The sequence below is a fragment of the Rhineura floridana genome, chromosome 9, assembly GCF_030035675.1.
Source record: "Rhineura floridana isolate rRhiFlo1 chromosome 9, rRhiFlo1.hap2, whole genome shotgun sequence".
NCBI classification, from domain to species: Eukaryota; Metazoa; Chordata; class Lepidosauria; order Squamata; family Rhineuridae; genus Rhineura; species Rhineura floridana.
The window spans coordinates 1,613,811-1,636,180 of NC_084488.1; the positions used below are offsets into that span (position 1 = coordinate 1,613,811).

At 41.1% G+C, this 22,370-nt stretch overlaps 1 protein-coding gene across 8 annotated transcripts in view; it reads right to left on the bottom strand.

Moving 5' to 3' along the window:
* Positions 1-22,370, bottom strand: part of RGS12 (regulator of G protein signaling 12) — a 193,962-nt gene that overhangs the window by 121,102 nt on the left and 50,490 nt on the right. For 7 of the 8 annotated variants that reach the window (XM_061583866.1, XM_061583860.1, XM_061583862.1 and 4 more), the window contains one exon: positions 13,162-13,278. Coding sequence is in view for 7 of the 8 variants with exons in the window: in XM_061583860.1 (XP_061439844.1) it covers positions 13,162-13,278 (117 nt within the window). In the remaining variant the exon portion in view is untranslated. Of the gene's footprint in view, positions 1-9,285; positions 9,695-13,161; positions 13,279-22,370 lie in introns of those variants that run through there. The other variant, XM_061583865.1, reaches the window with a different exon arrangement.

Sequence of the window (22,370 nt, forward strand, 5' to 3'; positions counted from 1 at the left end):
CCTTGTGGTTTTTCTCATTACAGGGTTGCAAGAACACCTGCACTTGGCTGACTTTCTCTTCTTCTAAAGATATAGAGTGGCCGTTCAGTCGGCCAGATAGGCGACTCACAAATAAAATTTTATTATTATATTATTATAGGATCAATCTCAGGCCAGGAACCAGGCAACCCTAGGATGGGGGAGAAATTGGATTCAGTTTGCATTTAAAGCTGAATCTATCAAATTTTCACTTTCCAAAACAATATGAGGACTGAATCACAGCCATCCTTTGAAATTTGCATGTATCTGAAGTTTGCAATGCAAAATATATTAGGGGAAAGTGTGCATAAAATGAATATATTAGCGAAAACAAACATACAAAAATGCATTATATTAAGAGAAACTGCTCTCAAAAATGTGTCAGTCAAAACTACATGCAAAAATGTATGTAGGAGAAACTCACACTAAAATGCTAAAGAAGGATGACAAAACATCAGCTTGCCACAGATGTGACATAGACACCTTTCATATCTTTGAACATTGCTTGGGCTTAAATAATACTGCTAAACACTGTTATAGTTGAAAATCCCTACTTCACAGCAATGTGCAATGATAGACAACTGATATCGGTTGATGAAATCACCAGATGTGGACTTGCCAGGAGCATCCTAAACCACAGAAATGGCCATCACAGATCAGGGTTACACATCAGAGGTGAGCAACACAGAGAAAATGTCTACATGTGGAGGTGGTAGTATTGCGCTAATCTTCTGTTGCTTTGTGGCAAATTCAGTACTACAGAAAGGAATCTACCTAGCTTCACAGAATCACCATGCTGCCTGCATAACAGACTTTCCAAAATGGAAAAGGGGGAGGGGAAGGAATCTACTTTTTTAAAGGGGCACACTGCCCTTGCTTATGGATTAACATTAAACTTATTAGCCAGAAACCTGTTGTGTACAAGTTCTCTTGTGTTAACACTATTACCAAGTCTAATCTCTCAGGACAGGGAAAGGCATAATTTTTTTGGGGGGGGAGAGACTGGGGAAAAATCCTATCCCGTTTAGGGTTGCCAGGCATCTGGTTTTTGCCTGGAGATTCTACTTTTTGGGGGTCCCCTCTGGGTCTCTGGGTGCGTCACCTTAATCTCCGGACTCTTAACTTTCATTTTAAAAAAATTAAATTTCTAGGTGGTCTAGTTCAACAGATATAACCCAAAATGTCAGCCCCCATGCAACTTCTGTTAGTACCGGCTGCTCTAATCCTGCTCTTTCAAGTTTTCAGCCAATAAGTGAAGTCAAGGTTGTGACTGACAAGATTTGTTGACCCCTGGCAAGAACCTAAGCCCCATTTCGCGTTCTGAGAACAGTTTCCTTTTCCTGCTTGTCTCACATCAGGAATCCAGTAAATATATAGCTTTCAGCAGCATAAAGACCACTTTCTCTGTACAGGATTGGGACTTGCTTCTGAGTAAGCATGCACAGGATTGCACTACAACAGAAGATAACAGCAGATCTTGGTGGGCATACACAGTAAACTATTTTAGTTATAATTATAATAAAAGTGTGCATGAAAGTTTTTTAATTCCTTGCAAAAATGGCATTTTATCTGTCAAACTATTTTTGTACTTCTCCCAGTTTTTTCCCCATACAATTCCCTCAGAGTGCCTGAGAGTCTTCGAGTCCCGTCTCTCACAAGGGGACCCCTCTGTTCTGGTCAACGTGCATGGTGGCAAGAAGCCCCCTGTGCTAGCTGCTGTAGGCTATGACTGGCTGAAGGGCTGCTGGAGCTTTCTAAAAGGAAACCATTAAAAAAACAGGTAGAGGTAGCATTGGAGTTCTCAGACCACCTCAGCATGAGATCTGCAGATTCTAACAGTACAAGTAGACTCATGATCCAAACTGGGTTGAGCCACCCTGATAGAATCAAGCGAGTCTGGTTTAGAATCCAAGTTCTGCAGATTTTTCCTACTTTCTGCACACACAAAACCAGCATATCAAGGAGAAGGCTCACCACTACTACTTTAAAACTATAAATCCTTTGTAGTTCTAATAAGCAATTTGCTTAAGCTCCAGCTGTGAAATTTTGTGGCGTATATAAGAAAAAGGGAGTTGGGATTGCAAAGCATAGAGCACTTTCTTGGAGGAGAAGGGATAGGGGCAGAGATCTGGGGCAAGCAGGGCAGGAAGTGGTGGGGTTGGTAGTTTATTCTCTTTTGTTTTGTTGTTTGTTGTTTTGCCCTTCCAATGGGAGGGAATTAACTTGCACCACTTCTAAGGAGCTTTTTGGAGGAGTGCCAGGGAAACAAGTAGCCGTAGTGTCCTGCAGAGCCACAACCTTGTGAGCTGCCTTGAGGGCCTTTTGGCCAAACGGCGGCATAGAAATAGAATTAATAAATAATAATAAATAAATACATGCTGCAGTATTATATTTTTCTAATTAAGGAGTCAAACAAGTTTAAATTTTACTGGACTGTTGAAGAGGGCAGTTTATTTGTCTTATTCATAACCTGTTTTGAAAACCTTCCCAATATGAAGCTTTTCTGGGAGTAAAGCTGCAATGCTAATTCCACATACCTGGGAGTTAACCCCACTGAATTCAGTAGGACCTACTTTTGAGTAGACATGGTTAGGAGTGTGCTGAAAATCAATGGGACTTTTGAGAAAAAGATTGTGTTGTAAATATCCCCCTCCCCCAATTTTTTTTTAAGCAGTTAGGCAGGGCTTACTTAGGAGTCACTGCTTTTATTTGGCAGGAAACTAATACATTTTCTAAAAAAATGTTCTGCAATGGCCAACTGGCTTTGACAATAAACTATTATATAGGGTGTATATATTTTTACATCTCCAGTGTGTGTGTGTATGGAATATTTCCAACAACCTTGTGAGGTAGGATTGGAAATCAAGGCAGCTCACAACAAGAAATAAAGCCATTTAAAGTCCAATAACCATAAAACAAGTATAAAACAAAGTAGCGTGATTCTGAATTTTGGATTCTGTGAGTTCCTTATCACTTAATTGCAGTCCTGTGCATGCTTCCTTATTTCAGTAAAGCCCCACTGAATACATTGGGACTTGCTTCTGAGTAAACATGCATCGGAGTGCACTACAAATATATTTACAGGTTGTGTAAATAATAAACCTCTTACACAGTCATGTTTATATAAATATTTCTTCACACTATATCTTGATATGTATCTTTCACACTTTGCTTGTAAATTATTATTTACAAATTATTATTTCCCATACATTTTTGGGTGTGCCCTTCTTCTTTGGAGTGGTCATGGTCCCCTCTGTTGTTTTCACCCTGAGGGGCAGATAAGGCTGAGAGATGGCCCATGGCCACCCAATAAACCCTGTAGCTTATTTCCATTTTAAAATTTAATTAAAATGATTTATATGCAGGCAAAGTTTATGAAGTAATGCAGATCCACATAATACATTTAAAGCACATCCAACTTGCATTTAAAGCTCATGACTTCCCCCAGAGAATCCTGGGAAGTGTAATTTCCCCCTCACAGTTGTAGTTACTACCACCCTTAACAAGCTACAGTTCCCATGATTCTGTGACGGGATTCATGTTCTACAAATGTATGTTGAATGTGCTTTAAATGCATGGTGTGGATCTGCCATAATATGCTGTGCATTCATTAGTGACCTGAAGAGAACAATTTTAAAAGATACTTTTTTAAACAGGGCTGCAGCTCAGTGGTAGGGCACATGCTTTGCATGCAGAGGTCCAAAATTCAATTTCTGGATAAGACTATTGCCTGGAATCCTGGACAGCCAATGCTAGTCCATGTTATCAGTACTGAGCTAGAAGGTATCAAATAGCCTGACTTGGTATAAGGCAGATTCCTTTGTGCCTAAAAGAGGAAAGAGACCCAAGAGCCACAGTGACTCCGAAATTTATTTATGTATTTTATTTACATAATTTATATACTGCTTTATTGTTTAAAAAACCCCTCAGATTGGTTTATAGAAGGAATTAAAACAATAAAATTATTGGCAAAAACAGTTAAAGACAGGTATTTAAAAACATTCAAAATAATAAAACCAACAATGAGTTAAAAACCGATAAAAACACAATAGGTTCTACATGCCTAGGTAGGCTTGCCGAAACAAAAATGTTTTTTGCAGGTGCCAAAATGAGCACAATGAAGGCACCTGCCTAATGTCAATAGGCAGGGAGTTCCAAAGCATAGGTACTGCCACACTAACAGATTGATTTCTTACAAGAGCAGAACAAGTACTACGTGGAACCTGTAACAGGGAAAACACACCTTGAACTTGACCTGGTAGCAAATCGGCAACCAGTGCAGATTTCAGAGCAGAAGTATTATGTACTGATAGGGTCTCACTCATGTCAGCAATCATGCCACAGCATTCTGCATTAACTGCAGGGTCAGGCTGTGCTGCATGGGGATTTCTGTGACCTTGGCTGACTGGCTGCTAGGGTTTTTTAGTTTTGGTTAGGAACCCTGATTGGTTATGGAATGCTGTTTTCTGTCTTACTCTTGTTGTGGTTGGCATGGTATTGCATTTAGGAAATCATCACTGTCTTTTGTTATTCTTTTTCTATTTGCACTTCATTTATCTCTGACCTTACTCCCTTACATCTGTAGAAGCAACAACAGTGCTTCCATGTGGTCAGCTCAATCCCCTTAAACCCACTAATGATGCACCTTGTTATTTGCATGATTGTTTGTTTCTTGCCCAACAGTGGTAAAAGAGAATTCACATTCTGGGAAGTGTGGCTTCAATTGCTGTTGTTCCCAATCTACTACCTGTGAAGGTAGACCAAACCATTTGAGTTTTCTCTCTGTCAATTATTACTCATTGGAATTGGGTTGGCTGTCAAAATAAGTTTATAGCAGCCCACAGAGTAGGCAGGAAAGTGTAGACTTCTTTACTCATTTCTCAAACCTCTCTCTGCAGTGAAAGGTCAAGTCTGTAAAGAGGTTTGGAACAGTCACATTAAAAGGCAGGCAGGGCATTCCAGGCAGGGGGCTGCCAACCCTGCTTTGATATGGGTATCTTTGCAGAGGATCCCTAGTCAAGCCTTACCAACAGCACAATCCTAACCATATCTACTCAGAGGTTCTGTTGAGTTCTATGGGGCTTAGTAAGTGTGTTTAAAATTGCAGCCTTCAGAGCATCCATCTTTTGAGTGCTCCCATCTAACTCTAGCTCCAGGTGCTCTTGGATGAAACCAATTATCTGGATCCGTTTCAATCCGGTTTTAGGCCTGGTTTCGGCACTGAAACAGCCTTGGTCGCCCTGTATGATGACCTCTGTCGGGAGAGGGACAGGGGGAGTATGACTTTGTTGATTCTCCTTGATCTCTCAGCGGCGTTTGATACCATCGACCATGGTATCCTTCTGGGGAGACTCGCGGAGTTGGGAGTTGGAGGCACTGCTTGGCAGTGGTTCCGCTCCTACTTGGCGGATCGTCGCCAGAAGGTAGTACTTGGGGAACATTGCTCGACACCTTGGACTCTCCATTGTGGAGTCCCTCAGGGGTCGATTTTGTCCCCCATGCTTTTTAACATCTACATGCAGCCTCTGGGTGCGGTCATCAGGAGTTTTGGAGTGCGTTGCCACCAGTACGCTGATGACACGCAACTCTACTTCTCCTTTTCATCTTCTTCAGGTGAGTCTGTTGATGTGCTGAACCGTTCCCTGACCGCGATAATGGACTGGATGAGAGCTAATAAACTGAGACTCAATCCAGACAAGACTGAGACACTGTTGGTGAACGCCTTCCCCGCTCAGATGGTGGATGTGCATCCTGTTCTGGATGGGGTTACACTCCCCCTGAAAGAACAGGTCCGTAGTTTGGGGGTCCTTTTTGACCCTTCTTTGTCTCTTGAGGCTCAAGTGGCCTCAGTGGCACGGAATGCGTTTTACCATCTCCGTTTGGTAGCCCAACTACACCCCTATCTGGATGGCGACGACCTCACCTCAGTTGTTCATGCTCTGGTAACTTCGAGATTGGATTACTGTAATGCGCTCTACATAGGGCTGCCCTTGAAGACAGTTCGGAAGCTTCAGCTAGTGCAGAATGCGGCAGCTAGACTATTGACGAGGACCAGTCGGTCTTCGCACATAACTCCTGTTCTGGCTCACCTGCACTGGCTACCTATTTGCTTCCGGGCAAGATTCAAGGTGCTGGTTATGACCTATAAAGCCTTATATGGCGTGGGACTGCAATACCTGGTGGAACGCCTCTCCCGCTATGAACCTACCCGCTCACTTCGTTCAGCATCTAAGGCCCTCCTCTGGGTACCAACTCATTGTGAAGCCCGGAGGGTGGTTACTAGATCTAGGGCCTTTTCTGTGGTGGCCCCCGAGTTGTGGAATAGCCTCCCCGAAGAGGTACGCCTGGCGCCTACATTATTATCTTTCCGGTGCCAGGTAAAGACCTTCTTATGCTCCCAGGCATTTTAATCATTTTATCTTTTTAATCTTGTAATACTAATCCTTTTATCATCTTATATTTTGTTTAATTGTATTTTGTTTTCATTGTGTCTTATATGTTTTGTGATTTTATTATGATGATGTATGTATTTTATCCTATTCTGTTTACCGCCCTGAGAGCTACTTGCTATGGGCGTGTGCGTGTGTGTGTGTGTGCATGCGCACATGCACACACACTGGAGCCCCAGGCAAGCTGATGCCCAAGGGCCCCGGCATGCCTGGAGCCGGCCCTGACTAGGGCACACCCCATGACATCACTACGGCATGCCCCTGAAATCTCAGAGTTTGGGATGCTTCTGACCTGGCAACCCTAACTTGGGGGTAAGCTTCACTGAACTCAGTGGACCTTACCTCTGAGTAGAAATGTATAGGATTGTACTGTCAGGCTACAATTTTTACACACATTTATTAGGGGGTAAGACCTACTTAACCCAAAGGTTCTGAGTTACCATGCTAATGGGCACTCTGTAAAGCAAGTTTTCAGAAAGGGAGACTTACAAAGCCAGGAACAAGCTAGGCTCTAGTTTCAGGCAGTTGGTAGATGTCCAAAAAATAGCCTATACTTTACAAGCAAACACTATTTTCAGTGTTTTCCACAAATAATCAAAGCCAGTTTTGTTAATGTTTCTTTCTAAAAAAAGCACCTTTCCCAGGAGGGCAAGCAAATTTGTTTTTTTACTGCATTGCAGATTATCTCTTCCAGTAGTAGTTAGTAAATAATTAAACAAATGAATACATAGAAAATGATAATAAATAGCCACAATATTGATTAAAATATTCTACCTCAATCAATATTATAGGCCAATCCCCCTTCTGAGTTTTCAAGGCTCTGAACCGCAGGAGTCACAGCCTTGCTCCCCTCACCCAAGGCTCCTTGCCTCCACGGTATTTAGCCTACCAGTGCTACTCCTGTCAGTCAGCTTGAGCTGTGCCCAGCTGCAGCTTTCTCCTCCTCTGTCCCTTTCTCTTCCCTGTGTGCAAAGTTCCTTGGCATAATTGGTGTTCAGCACACAATTCACTGCCACATCCCCATCCCTTTCAGTCCAGTTGACACTGATGAGGGACATTACTTGGTGCCCAGGCTAGTTCTCATACTGAACATCTGAGTCAGATGTTCAGCATGAACATCACCCTGGCTGATCTGAGCAGCTGCTGTGCTGGGAAGGGAGGAGACACACCCACGCAGCAAGCTGCATTATACCAGGTCAATTCCCCCCCCCCATTTAGCCTACTCTGACTAGCAGCTGGCAGCTCTCTAAGATCTCAGGAACAGAGGGGTCTTTCTCATCATTGGCCAGCCAATCCTGGAGATGCCAAGGATCAAAGCTGGGACCTTCTGTATGCAAACCACGCGCACCATCACTGAGCTAGCACTCCTGACTGATGCTGAGAGGGGAAGGCGGTTGTTGTGCAAGTGGCAGAGGCCCTTGCACTTCTCGCCAGCTTTTTCTGGGAAGGGTAAGAAGGAACAGGGGCAGCTGCTGCTCTAACTCCTTCAATGCTACATGGTCACTCCTCCCCCCCTCCCCCCCTCAACTAATGGAGAAAAAGACACAGGCAAAGGACAACACAGCTTCTAGAGGACAGGATAAACATTCAAAGCTTGGGGGATTCTCAGGAGTAATACTGGGCTTGTCCACTGTTAAGAAGAAGATACTAAACTCTCCCATCAAGGCAGTTCTTCAGTATGAACAGCTGGGTCTGTTTAATCCAGAAAGGTCTTACCTATGATAGTTAGGAATGGAACCTTCATTTACAAAGACAGTATATCTTGTCTCAATACTAGCTGGCAAGAAACAACAGAGAACAATGGAAATACAAAACACTTGTTTTTATCATGTGGATAATACCAAATATGTTCACTTAGTATAATGTTTTATAAATATGCACATTTAACTAATAGATCAATCATTGAAGGTTTCATCAATTAAGATTTCCATAACTAAAATTTCAGCCCTAATAATAATCCTTTTAAAACTATGAGATGATATAACAAAAATATATTCTTCACAAAGAATCTATTTCAAAGAAAAAGCTACATATCATAGAAAACTACATATTAAGAAAAGTGAGCATGTTTTTCAGGATGTTGCTGAAAACCTATTATACCAAGAGTGCAGTGCTATCCAGTGTAGGTTACTTAGAGGTAAATCCCATTCTATTTACTGGATTGTAGCCATAGAGTATAAAAACATATTTTTTGCTGATTACAAATTTGCTTGTTGGAATTTTTGTTTTTTACCAGCAAGAACAAATAAGCATAACTAAGAAATAGCCACACAGTTCCTAAGCTCTCTTTTAACAACCTGTTGAAAATAGACATCTCTATGACCTGAGTTGTTGGTATTTTCAACCGGAATGTATGCCATGAAAAATATAGTTGGTGCATCCACTTCCCCCCTCAGAATATTTCTCTCTTTCATGTTTTAAAAAACAATAAACATTAAAAAACTGGAAGGTCAAAGTCTCAACCCTTGTCTGAGTCATAAAAAAATCAAAAGACAGCTGTACCAAACAAACATATAAACAACCATACAAAAAATCCTCAATCAAAACTATTTTAATATATATATTGTTTAATGTATCCAATTACTCTTTAAAAAATGACAGGGCACAATATAGCATGACCACCTACTGGAAAACTACTGCTGACTTACACAATGAAAGAATTAAAATCTAAAATCATCAATTTACATTAATAAAGAAAAAAATTCAGCTGGAGAAAATATACACTTACAGCAACCATGGAAGTTCTTACAACTTAAGACTGCCCTTTAAATCACTTTCCTGATTTCCATACACTTTTAGATAAATAAAACATACTTACGTGACTTCTGTTGCAAGATTCCATGTATAAGTAGTCCCTAATGGACTTTTCTTTCATTTTAAAGAAAGTTTACTATCAAATTGCTGTCACTCACACATATTTACTTCTCCTGTCCAGTAAAACAAATGAAGCTGCCTCTTCTTCCTTCCTTCACAGAGGAGACCCACCCAGATTAAACACTAGTGTGTGTATCTACGCATCATCGTGAGGAAAAGCAGCTTGTACTCAAGGCTTTAAATTGTTGCTGTGACTGTCTTTGCATAACAATGAATCATCTATAGAGACAGCATACTAATATTTCATAGGTTCAGTGTGGAATGTATATAAAGAGCTCATCAAATGCTTTCTAAAGACCTTATTTTGAAACTCCATCTAGCTCTAAAATCAAACAGCAACTTTATACAGCTTGTTGCCATTTTCTCTGTTTCTTGGCATGTAGCTGCATGTTCCTTCAAGATTATAATCACATGAAAGCCTATTATGCTGTTTGCTCCATCCTGCTTGTCTGTTCCTTGCTCCTTTGAGTAACCAACAGTAGGTTAAAGGATTCTTTTTCCTGGTACAACAGGATTCTCATATTATTTCAGTACCACACCCATTTATTTTAACTCGCTAGGCTATGAAATGTTGAGGACACAATTGTGAAATCATAATATTAGTCAAACTCCAACTACAAAAAAGGTAACTTGCAAGCTAAAAATGACTAAAACGAACTCTGAGACCCATCATACTATGCATAAAAACTGCTTGTATGTGCCATCCAGAAACTGAGAGTTACTTCTTTTTGAAACCTGCTACATTTTGAAAAGCATGGTTTGAGAGTATATTCTGGTCAAGGTTCACTTTTTGAACCCAACCCCACCCTCAACCACAAAGGGTAGGTATTTTTAATGAAAACTGGGGTTTTGGCCTTATAAATAAGTGTCTTGTACTAAATGCATCCCAAGGCATCAAATCAAGCATCCAGATGACACAAATTCCACAGGTAGCCATGTTCAGTTGCAGAAACACCACCATATATGTTATAACAATACTTAGCATACATGTATTCATTGGCTTAATTTGCACGTCACTTGAAACCAGAGCTTGGAAAAGTTACTTTTCTTGAACTACAACTCCCATCAGCCCCAGCCAGCATGGCCACTACATTGGGCTCATGGGAGTTGTAGTTCAAAAAAGTAACTTTTCCAAGCTCTGCATGAAACCATAGTTGAGCTTATCTATGCTTTAAAGTTGAATGTGCAGTGTGCTGATGCAGAGGGAGAAAATTGCAGTCACTTTGCTCCTCCCCCACTCCTGCTCTTGCTTTCTGAGAGCTAATCCATGGTTTGGCTTAGCATTACATCTGAACTGGGGCTCACGGTTTGTCTTACCCAAACAAACTGTAAGCAATAAGGCAAGAACAAAACTTTGTTGCAGCTTGTGGTTTGTTCAGAGAGAGACCAGCCATGAGACTGAGTTGGGACACAATGCTAAACCAAACCATAGCTTAGCTCCAGCACAGCAGCAGCAGGAGTGGGGGAGGATGTAACGGCCACGATTTTCTCCCTGTGAACCAGCATGCTGTGCATTCATATTTAAGCCAGAGTTAAGTTTAACAGTGGTTTAAAATGATATGTGAAACTGAACAAAGAAAAGCAATACGTCTATACTTTGAGAACAAAGCTGTTTTCCTTGGGTTTTACAGATTCTTTCGTAGGCAAAAAACCTTGCGGTTTAAGAAGGTACCTATAGCCCACAGATATTTCTATCAAACTTTAAAAAGCAGGGAAATTGGGCAGCTATAGTGAATGCACCGGGGAGCAGGAGACCTGACTTCCTTTCTGAGATATTGGACCGCACTACAAATTTGTCAAAATGCAAACACAATTTGGCTTGGTCTTTCACAATCCAATCCATTTCCTCTGTAGCTTGGAAGAATTGGGTAAGATGCCTGGGAGCATATGGCGAGCGGTGGCAACACCTGCCATCTCCAAAGATGGAGAATTACATTTTTGTATGTTTATTGGTGTTCTTCTTACTTTGCTTCTTTTCTGTGTTACTACTGTTTCTACAGAGAATCTAACCTAGAAAATTATATTTCTCTCATTATTCATCCTAGAAATCTGTGTCAAATTTATTTTTATTAATTTCAAAGCCTTTTCATTGGTCATTGTCGTGTGATGGTGAAGACAGCCTTTTGTGTTTTATATTGGAGGTTATGTTCTATTTCTATTTTGGGTGCATTAACAGTTGAATCTGAAACTGCAGTTTGATGTAAAATCAGACTGATTACAATATGTTGCTACTTTAGCAATGACTCTTGCTGTTGGAAAAAACAAACTTGGCCTGCCCAGTGTGCATGTGTTCAGCCTGCTATGCTTAAACTACTCAAGGAAAGGTAGGCATGGTCAATTAAAAACATAGAGCACACCTATAATTTTGCTAGAATATTTTTCACACCCACTGTTTTATCTTGTGCAAACTGAGACATTCCTCATGTCCATTGGAAACTATTCTGCAGAATAGTCAGTGCCATTATTCCACAATTGTTTTTGGACCTTTACTTCACATATTCACAGAAACAGAAGCAAAAGAAAATTATTTACTATAGGAAACTTCACTAAAATTGCAAAGTAAATCAAACATATTCAAAAGTGACTATCTGAACTATGTCAACTGTTTTAATAATGTTGCTTCCTCCCTGCCAAAATAAGATCAGCACAGCACATACCTTGTTTCTGTTCTTTGGGCTGATTGAAGGTGTTGCCACCACTCACCATATGCTCAGAGGCACATGTTACCAAATTCTTCCAAGCTACACAGGAAGTGGACCGGATATTGTGTTTGCATTTTGACAAATTTGTAGGGCAGTACAATATCTCAGAGAGGAGGTCAGGTCTCTTGCTCCCCTGGTGCATTCACTATAGTTGCCCAATTTCCCTGCTTTTTAAAGTTTGATAGAAATATCTGTGGGCTGTAGGTATGTTCTTAAACCACAAGAGTTTTTGCCTATTAGTGAATTTCTCGGCTTTTTAATCTGGGAGGTAAGAAATGGGATCCTGTGCACGTTTGCTGAGAATGGATTGATCATTTGCATGCTTATTGAGTTCAGGGTGCTGAGAGTTGCTAGGAGATGCCCTGTTCCCCTCACAGGGCTTCAATCAGAGCAGCTGACTGTTAAACCACGCTGGCCACTGGAGCTCTGTCAGGGGAATAGGAGTCTCCCCCCAGCACCCTTCACAAACTACACTGCCCACGATTCTTTGGGGAAAGCCATGACTGTCTAAAGTGAAATATAGGTCTGGTGTGGGTGTGGCCCCTTGATTAGCCAAGCCCAGCAGCTGTGAGTCTGGCTTTTAGAACACTGACAGTTGGTTCTTACTGAACATGCCCAACATTATCATTGAGTTCAAGCAAAAATTTGTTAAATTAATTAAAAATCAGCCAGGCTTTTTTTTTAACTTTTAAACTGCAGAAAGTGAAGGTCAGAGTATGGGACAAGGTCAATATCAGGATTACAGGTACTCTGTGAACATGGCTGATTTTTAATGAATTTCAACAGATTATGAGAAATCTGACAGAAAATAGTCCAAAAGGGGCCTGGTTTCTCTCTCTCTCTTTTTACACTTTGAACTATGGATTCTCTCTGTTTTGTGTATCAGCATGAAAATTTAGAGGGTTGTTAAGCAAGCGTTTCTGAGTTCAGGACCATAAGTTTTGTAAGGTTTTGTTTTGAAATAAGCATCAGAATGGCATGGGGGGTATTTTCAATTTAACATTGCAGAATGCGAAAAATCCATGCTGACTATAGTATAAAGCCACTCTCGTAGCTGTATAATTCCTGTGCACTCTGTCTTCATAAGAAACAATGAGAGCTTAATATAATAAAATTACCTCAAGATCATCAAGTGAGCGAGTAATGCTGAATCTCTTCGACCGTCCAAATGATCTTCGACCAGAAGAACGCTGAGGAAGCTGTACTAATCCAGAAGTAGGTCCAAACTTTGCACACTAAATAAACCATGAAATATATATTTAATTGTATTGCTTTGTTCATGCCTAGTACAGCCGATCTATTTTACTCTATTATCCCTGTAGACATATTTGCTTTTTTAAAAAATTATATGCTTAATACTAACTATAATCATTTGTGGACCTGTGTACAAATCACCAACTAAGCAATTATACAACATTATTTTATTGCCTAGATCTGCTTACTTTTTAAATTCTAACAGTTATTGAACAAATTCTACTATTCTATTAACTAGTGACAGACACAGAATAGAAAGGGAACCAGAAAATAATCCAATACACATAGAGAAATGCACAAACTGAAGGTAAGTGGCAGCTATTATTGTATTAATATATTACAGTGTATTTACTGTAAGTTAAGAAAAGAAGCTCTACCTTTCGCCTGCCTTCAGAGCAGAAAGCAATTTACATAGAGCAGTAAGCCATTTACATAGATGATATCTAGTACATAGCTGTACTGCAGAGAACAGTAAAATGTAAATGTACTGCCTTCAAGTTGACTCTGACGTATGGCGACCCTATGAATAGGGTTTTCATGAGGCTGAGAGGCAGTGACTGGCTCAAGGTCACCCAGTGAGCTTCATGGCTATGTGGGGATTTGAACCCTGGTCTCCCAGGTCATAGTCCAACACCTTAACCACTACACCACACTGGCCCTAATACTGTGCAGAGAACAGTATTAGACTAAAATAATCTTGACCCTTATGTCATAGGTCAGGTGACCATTTCCCTGACCAGAGAACACCAAATATAACTACTAACCCTCCTTATTCCTGTTAATATACTACAGTAAATGGGATATGCTGAAGGAGAAAACTCCTGAAGGCACAAAAGAGACCAATCACAATCTTTAATTGTCCTCTGAATTCCCCTTATCCTTCTTTGTTTTCTTACTCTCTTCTGGAGTAATAAGAAACCAATAAAATATCTTAAACAATAGGGGGTTCAAAGGACAAATTTAAAAGAGTACAGTTCCAACTTTGTTAAGATAATTATTTAAATGCCACTCCTAAAGCACAACAGTACTTGAACATTAGTACACATCACGGGTACTAATTATACAGCCACAGAGTGCCTGTATACTACAGCCAGTGTGGATTTTTCACATTCCGCAATGTTAAATTGAAAATACCCCTATATGCCATTCTGATGCTTCCCATAAGCTCATTTCAAAACAAAACCTTACAAAACTTATAGTCCTGAACTCAGAATCGCTTGCTTAACAACCCCCTCAATTTTCATAGTGATACACAAAACAGTCAGAGAGAACTGAGAGGTCAAAGTGTAAAGAGAGAGAGGAAAAACCTCCAGAGCCCTTTTGGACTTTTTTCTGTCACGGTTCTCATAATCTGTTGAAATTCATTAAAAATCAGCCATGTTCACAGAGTACTTGTAATCCTAATACTGACCTTGCCCCATACTCTGACCTTCATCGTCTGCAGTTTAAAAGTTAAAAAAAAAAAAAGCCTGGCTGATTTTTAATTAATTTAACAAATTTTTGCTTGAACTCAATCATAATGTCAGGCATGCTCAGTAAGAGCCAACCGTCAGTGTTCTAACAGCCAGACTCACAGCTGCTGAGCTTGCCTAATCAGGGGGCCACACCCACATCAGACTTTGATTTCACATGAGACAGTCATGGCTTCCCTCAGAGAATCCTGGGAAGTGTAGTTTGTGAAGGGTGCCGAGAGGAGACTGCTATTCCCCTGACAGAGCTCCAGTGGCCAGAGCGGTTTAACAGTCAGCCACTCTGATTGAAGGTCTGTGAGGGGAACAGGGCATCTCCTAGCAAGTCTCAGCACTCTTCGCTAACTACACTTCCCAGGATTCTCTGGCAGAAGCCATGATGGCCTAAAGTGAAATAACAGTCTGGTGTGAATGTGGCCAGGGGCAGCTTTGGTTTAAATTTGGGTGCAAGGCTTCATGCGCCTGCTGTAGAATAAAAAGGTGGGGAAAACGCTGAAAAGCAATTATACTGTTCACAATGCTTTCCTTTTGGAAAGTAAAAGGGTTTCCCTTCTGCCCAGTGCCCACCCACCCAATCTTCTCCCCTCCCCATGGTCAGTTTTACCTATCTTAAGCATGATTGCACGGGAGTAAGTACCACTGAACTCAATAAGCATGCATATGATCAAGACTTCCTTCCTCTCCCCCTTCCTTTGCCCCCCTCCAATCCCCTCCTTCCCCCTGCCCCTCCCTTTCTCCTTCCCTCTCCTTTCTCCTCCCCCCCTCCCCCCCCATGGTCAGTTTTACCTATCCTATGATTGCATAGGAGTAAATCCCATTTAACCCAATAAGCATGCAAATGATCATACCTGCCTTTCCCCTCCACCCCCTTTTCTCTCCCTCCCCCCTCGCCTCCCTTCTTCCTTCTTCCTCCTTCCCAGCACACTCCAGCTCTCCCTCCCTCCCCCCTGGTCAGTTTTACCTATCCCAAGCATGATAATTTAAGATATGCAGACAATACCATACTCTTAGCAGAAACCAGTAATGATTTCAAACGAATGCTGACGAAAGTTAAAAAGGAAAGCACAAAAGCAGGACTACAGCTGAACATCAAAAAGACTAAAGTAATGACAACAGAAGATTTATGTAACTTTAAAGTTGAAAGTGAGGACATTGAACTTCTCAAGGATTATCAATACCTCGGCACAGTCATTAACCAAAATGGAGACAATAGTCAAGAAATCAGAAGAAGGCTAGGACTGGGGAGGGCAGCTGTGAGAGAACTAGAAAAGGTCCTCAAATGCAAAGATGTATCACTGAACACCAAAGTCAGGATCATTCAGACCATGGTATTTCCGATTTCTATGCATGGATGTGAAAGTTGGACAGTGAAAAAGGCAGATAAGAGAAAAATCAACTCATTTGAAATGTGGTGCTGGAGGCCAGCTTTGCGTATACCATGGACTGCAAAAAAGACAAATAATTGGGTGTTAGAACAAATTAAACCAGAACTGTTACTAGAAGCTAAAATGATGAAACTGAGGTTATCATACTTTGGACACATAATGAGAAGGCATGATTCACTAGAAAAGACAATAATGCTGGGAAAAACAGAAGGGAATAGAAAAAGAGGAAGGCCAAACAAGAGATGGATTGATTCCATAAAGGAAGCCACAGACCTGAACCTACAAGATCTGAACAGGGTGGTTCATGACAGATGCTGTTGGAGGTCACTGATTCATAGGGTCGCCATAAGTCATAATCAACTTGAAGGCACATAAACAAAAACAAAGCATGATTGCACGGGAGTAAATTCCACTGACCTCAATAAACATGCAAATAATCAAACCTGCCCTTCTCCTCCCCTCCCCCTTCTGCCTGCTCCCTTTCCCGTCCTCCCCTTTGTTCTCCCTCCCCTCCCCATCCCATGTGGTCAGTTTCACCTTTCTAAGCATGATTGCAGGGGAGTAAATCCCACTGAACTCAAAAAGCATGCAAATGATCAATTCATTCTCAGCAAACTTGCACAGGATCCCATTCTTACCTCAAGGATTAAAAAGCAGAGGAATTCACTAACAGGCAAAAAACCTTGCAGTTTAAGAACGTACCTATAGCCAACAGATATTTCTATCAAACTTTAAAAAGCAAGGAAATTGGGCAGCTATAGTGAATGCACCAGGGGAGCAAGAGACCTGCCCTCCTCTCTGAGATATTGGACTGCCCTACAAAGTTGTCAAAATGCAATCACAATTTGGGTTGGTCTTTCCCAGTCCAATCCACTTGCTGCGTAGCTTGGAAGCATTTGGTAACATGTGCCTCTGAGCATATGGTGAGTGGTGGCAACACCTGCCATCTCCAAAGATGGAAAATTGTATTTTTGTATGTTTGTTGGTGTTCTTCTTACTTTGCTTCTTTCCTGTGTTGCTAATGTTTCCACAGAGAATCTAAACCAGAAAATTTTATTTCTCTCATTATTCATCCTAGAAATCTGTGTCAAATTTATTTTTATTAATTTCAAAGTCTTTTTATTGGTCAATGTCATATGATGGTGAAAGCAGTCTTTTGTGTTTCAAATTGATACAGATAGTAAGAGCGTTAGCCGAAAGGGTCTGGTCGACTCAAAGATACACCCTGGCCAGCGAATTTTGTTTGGCAGCAAGGACCCCAAAGGTCCTAAGCGTGACAAACATATTACCTTGAACCCGCTGCCTACTCAATCTCCAGGCCTTGAACCTTATCAGGATCCTCTCCCTGATATTAACGTCCCAGACTTAATTAGGTGGGATGAAGTGATCCCTTCGCCTGTAACTCCTTCCCAGCAGGGCGTGGAGAAGACAAAACCTAGTCCTTTGAAATTCCAATCTGCATTTCAGGCTAGTAACGATCCATGGGAGGCAGACGAGCACCATCTTTTTGCCTCCTTTTCTGGTCTTCCTCAGGTTGAGCAGGCAAGTATTATACAAAGATTAGACATGGTAAAATCTAAACTTCTGGTTCTTTCCTCAAAAAATGGAAACTTAGTTAACATACCAGAGGCTGTAACTGATGAACCAATGCCAATTATTAAAGTTATTTCTCCAGTCTGCATAGTTAAGAAACCTAAGCATACAAGAACATTTCATCTTATTGATTCTTCTCTGCAAGCAGGCAGAGAGAACGAATTAAATGCCCCCAAAACTATGGCAGGTTTGGCCGATCCCATGGATTGGATAAGCTACCAGTTTTTGGAACCAAATGAACTGGGACCATCTCCCATCACTGACCCTGGTACTCACCCCCTAAAGAAGCAGCTGCCACCAACTAAGAGTGGTTGCGTCTTTTTAGATGAAGACAATGCGCTAAAGGACCTAAAGCCTATTGACTGACTACCTAGGACACATGCCTTCCTTAATTAAATGTCTTTCTTGGAACACAGCGGGTTGGAAGGGGAAGTTAGAGGAGTGCTCTTTCATTGATTACATCAAAGCCTTTGATATTGTTCTGCTACAGGAAACCTGGGCCAGTGACCAGATTATATTTGAGGGGTACAGTGTTACCTCTCTGGTGGCTACTCAACCCACAAACAAAGGCAGGCCCAGAGCAGGATTACTCTGCCTAGTATCGACATCTCTTAAGGTCAAAACAACTGCACTACCCAGTTGTGGAATGCTTGCTATGGCTACCTTAATTAAGAACCACTCTCTCCAAATTATACAGTTTAACATTTACATCCCCCCAACCAAAAGTCAACCAGAGAAGAAAGCCCAACGGGATGAGCTGGAACAATATATTACTAGAACCAAAGCACAGTTTCCAACTGCACAGGTCCTCATGGCTGGCGATTTTAACGCCAGTCTGGGCCCTGATGACGATGTGCTAGCGGAATCTCAATACCTTCAGAGAATCGAATATATGCCAGCACAATTTTCTTACATAAGACATTCAAAAGATGTTACACATAATTTTGCTGGTGCCTGTTTAGCTCTCCTAGCCCACCGGCAAAATAAACTTATTCTGAATGGTAGCACCCCTGGTGACCTGAAGGGCGAATTCACTTTCAGCTCCACAATAGGAAGTGGTGTGGTAGATTATTATTATTATTATTATTATTATTATCTAAAATTTATTCGACGCCTATCTGGCAGGCCAACCTGTCACTCTAGGCGACATACAAAGGAATAAAAATACAAAAACAACATCAAAATATAAATTATGTCCTTGTCTCTCAGCCCTTAAGGGAGCTGATTCGGTTCTTTTGTATTGATGACCACACAGACAGTGACCATTATCCCTTAGTCACTCTAATAGGATTTCCTTTTAATATTCATCTCCCCAATGGTCCCCCTTTGCTGGATTCTTTTCCAACAACTTGTGAGAAGCGGATTAAATGGTCCAGTAGAACTGGGGGTAAATTTGTCTCTTTTATTGAATCCCCAGCTTGTGTGCAACTATACCAGAATCTTTTGGCATCAGTTGGCGAAGGTAAGTCGCACTACTATGAGGCCCTCATTACTGATATTAAAAAGACTCTAGCTGCACACAGCAATCCGGTTGAACTTAAGCACTCTAGAAGCAAGAGTTGGTTCAATCAAGATTGTATGATGCTTCGTAACCAAATGAGACAGATGTATTCTAATTACCATAGCAAAGGCGCCAAATGTTTGCCCGACTCTTACTACAAATTGAAACGTCAAAATAAAGTCCTCATTAGACTGAAAAAGAAAACTGAAGAAAGAAGAAAATAGAATATATTAATTTCTGCCTCCCAAAACAAAGACAGCAAATTATTCTGGAGGATCACTACGGGGGCAATGGCGCATCCCCAAGGGCTGTCTCCTTGTTGCATCCCTCCATATGAGTGGGAAATATATTTTTCTGCAAATCTCCATGACCCCAGTACCCCGTTTACGTGCAACATTCAAGTACCCATCGGTGCCCAGAATGGGAACCCATAAGTCCAGGTGAAATCAATGAATTTATTACTGAGCTTACACCTGGGAAAGCTCCGGGGCCAGATTCTGTTCTCTCAGATCTTTTGAAATCTAACCCTGATCGGTGGGCTCCACTACTTTCAACTCTCTTCACTTTTATAAATAGCACTGGAAAAATCCCAGAAACTTGGTGCAAAGCTATTATAGTCCCTATTTTTAAGAAAGGTGACAGGACTAACCCGGCCAACTATCGTCCCATTAGCCTTCTATCTACAATTGGGAAACTCTATGCCAGGCTTTTAAAATGCAAGCTATTATCCTGGATGGAGGGTAATAACATAATTGGTGCTGAGCAGATTGGATTTAAAGCAGGCTGTTCAACTCTAGACCACTGCTGTATCTTGGCACACTTAGCTGAGAAATTCAATGCTGTTCCTGGTGGCAAACTCTTTGCTGCATTTATAGACCTTAAAGCTGCCTTTGACTTGGTCCCAAGAGACCTGCTATGGTCAAAACTACAGAGCAGCGGTATGGATAAGCGTCTTCTGTTTCTTATTCAATCGCTATATGACAGGACCTCCAGCCCAGTCAGGTGTGGTGTGCAGGGACAAATTACCAACCCAATTATGGTCACTAGGGGGGTAAGACAAGGATGTATTTTAGCCCCTTTTCTCTTCAATTTATTTTTAAATGATTTGGCTCCTTCTCTTCAGAAAGTTGACTCTCATGCCCCTAAATTGTCCAACCTTAAAATACCACTGCTTCTCTACGCCGATGACGCTGTGTTATTATCTCTGTCCAGAACAGGGTTAACCCGATTACTATCTGCTTTTGGAATATATTGTTTTAACAATTGGCTAACTATTAATTACAATAAATCTAAAGTTCTAGTGTTTTCTAAAGCCCAAAGACAATATAAATGGACTCTAAATGGCAATGCCATTGAGCAAGTCTTTTGCATGAAATATCTTGGAATCTAAATGCAAAGCTCTGGGCTTTGGTCCCAACAGTGTAGGCAGGCAATCGTTTAGCGAGCCTTAGTCAACAGCAAACTTTAAGATTTTTCATTTTACAAGGTGGCCAATACATCCCTGCCACTATCCAAATCTACAAAGCAAAGACTCTGGCCCAGCTCACATACGGTGTCCCAATCTGGATCTAGGGCTTTAAGTCCCATTTGGAAAGAATCCAATCAAAGTTCCTTAGGAAATTACTGGGTCTTCCCCTCTGTGTGAGCAATGCTGCTATCTACTTAGAAGTAGGCATCTGCTCAGTGGCTTGCAAAGCTTGGACCGACGCCTTGACGTGGTGGTTGCGATTACATTTCCTAGCATCTCCTGGCAGCTATCTTTCCCTATTGCTCTCAGATACCTTCGAGAGCCACTGGATGCATGCGGTGGCAAAGAAAATAAACACCTTGGGGTTTTCCCTTGAAGTGCTGGGGAATTATGGGCTCAAGAAGGCTCATTTTACGGTCGTTCAAAGATTAATTGATATAGATTTGCAGTACTTAAGAAATGCAGCTAACAAACTCTGCTCCCCGTTAACCTATAGGAACTTCAGCAATTATGGAATCACTGTAGCCCCCTATATGTTCTCACTGACCATTCCGAAATATAGGAGAGCATTTACTCTTGCTCGATTTAAAGTGCTCCCTTTGGCACTGTTGGAGGGCTATTTCAACAAGATTCCAGTTAGTGAATGGTTATGCCTCTGTAGAGATGGTGCAGTGGAGTCTGTAGAACATGTTCTTCTATCCTGTGAGCTATATAAAGAATACAGGAGAAGGCTAATTTCACCTTTGGTAACAGCTTTGCCTAAGGGCAATTCCGCCAATCTGGTGTCGACCTGTCTTGGTGATGAGTCACCTTATATCACTGCTATTGTTGCAAAGTTTCTCCTTATTTCAATGCAAATTAGGAAAAAATGTTCCCAACTTGCTCTTTAAAGAATTGGGCTCTTGGAACTATGGTAGCTCTGTATCCTAAATATCCAAATCCTCCATCCTGTATGTTTGCCTTTTTATGTCTCTTTTTTTAAATATCTGGTCTGCGACCATAATAATAAAATTCATTCATTCATTCATCATTCATTCATTCATTCAAGAGACCTGACCTCCTCTCTGAGATATTGTACTGCCCTACAAATCTGTCAAAAAGCAAACACAATTTGGGGTAGTCTTTCACAGTGCAATCCATTTCCCGTGTACTTTGGAAGAATTTGGTGACATGTGCCTCCGAGCATATGGTGAGTGGTGGCAACACCTGCAATCAGCCCAAATAATAAAAAGATGTGCTGTGCTGATCTTGTTTTAGCAGGAAGAAGCAACATTAAGACAGTTGACATAGTTCAGATAATCACTTTAAATATGTCTGATTTACTTTGCAATTTCAGTGACGTTTCCTATAGGAAATCATTTTGTTTTGCTTCTATTTCTGTGAATATGTGAAGTACAGCAACACTTTGCAAAATTTACACTAAAAAAAGTCCAAAAACAATTGTGGAATAATGGCACTGACTATTCTGCAGAATAGTCTCCAGTGGACATCTGGAGTGTCTCAGTTTGCACAAGATAAGAGAATGGGAGGTGAAATATATTCTAGCAAAGTTCTAGGTGTGCTCTGTGTTTTAAGTGACCATGCCCACCTTGCCTTAAATGAAGTGGTGTAAACATAGCAGCCTGACAACATGCATCTTTGGCAGGCTAAGTTTGTT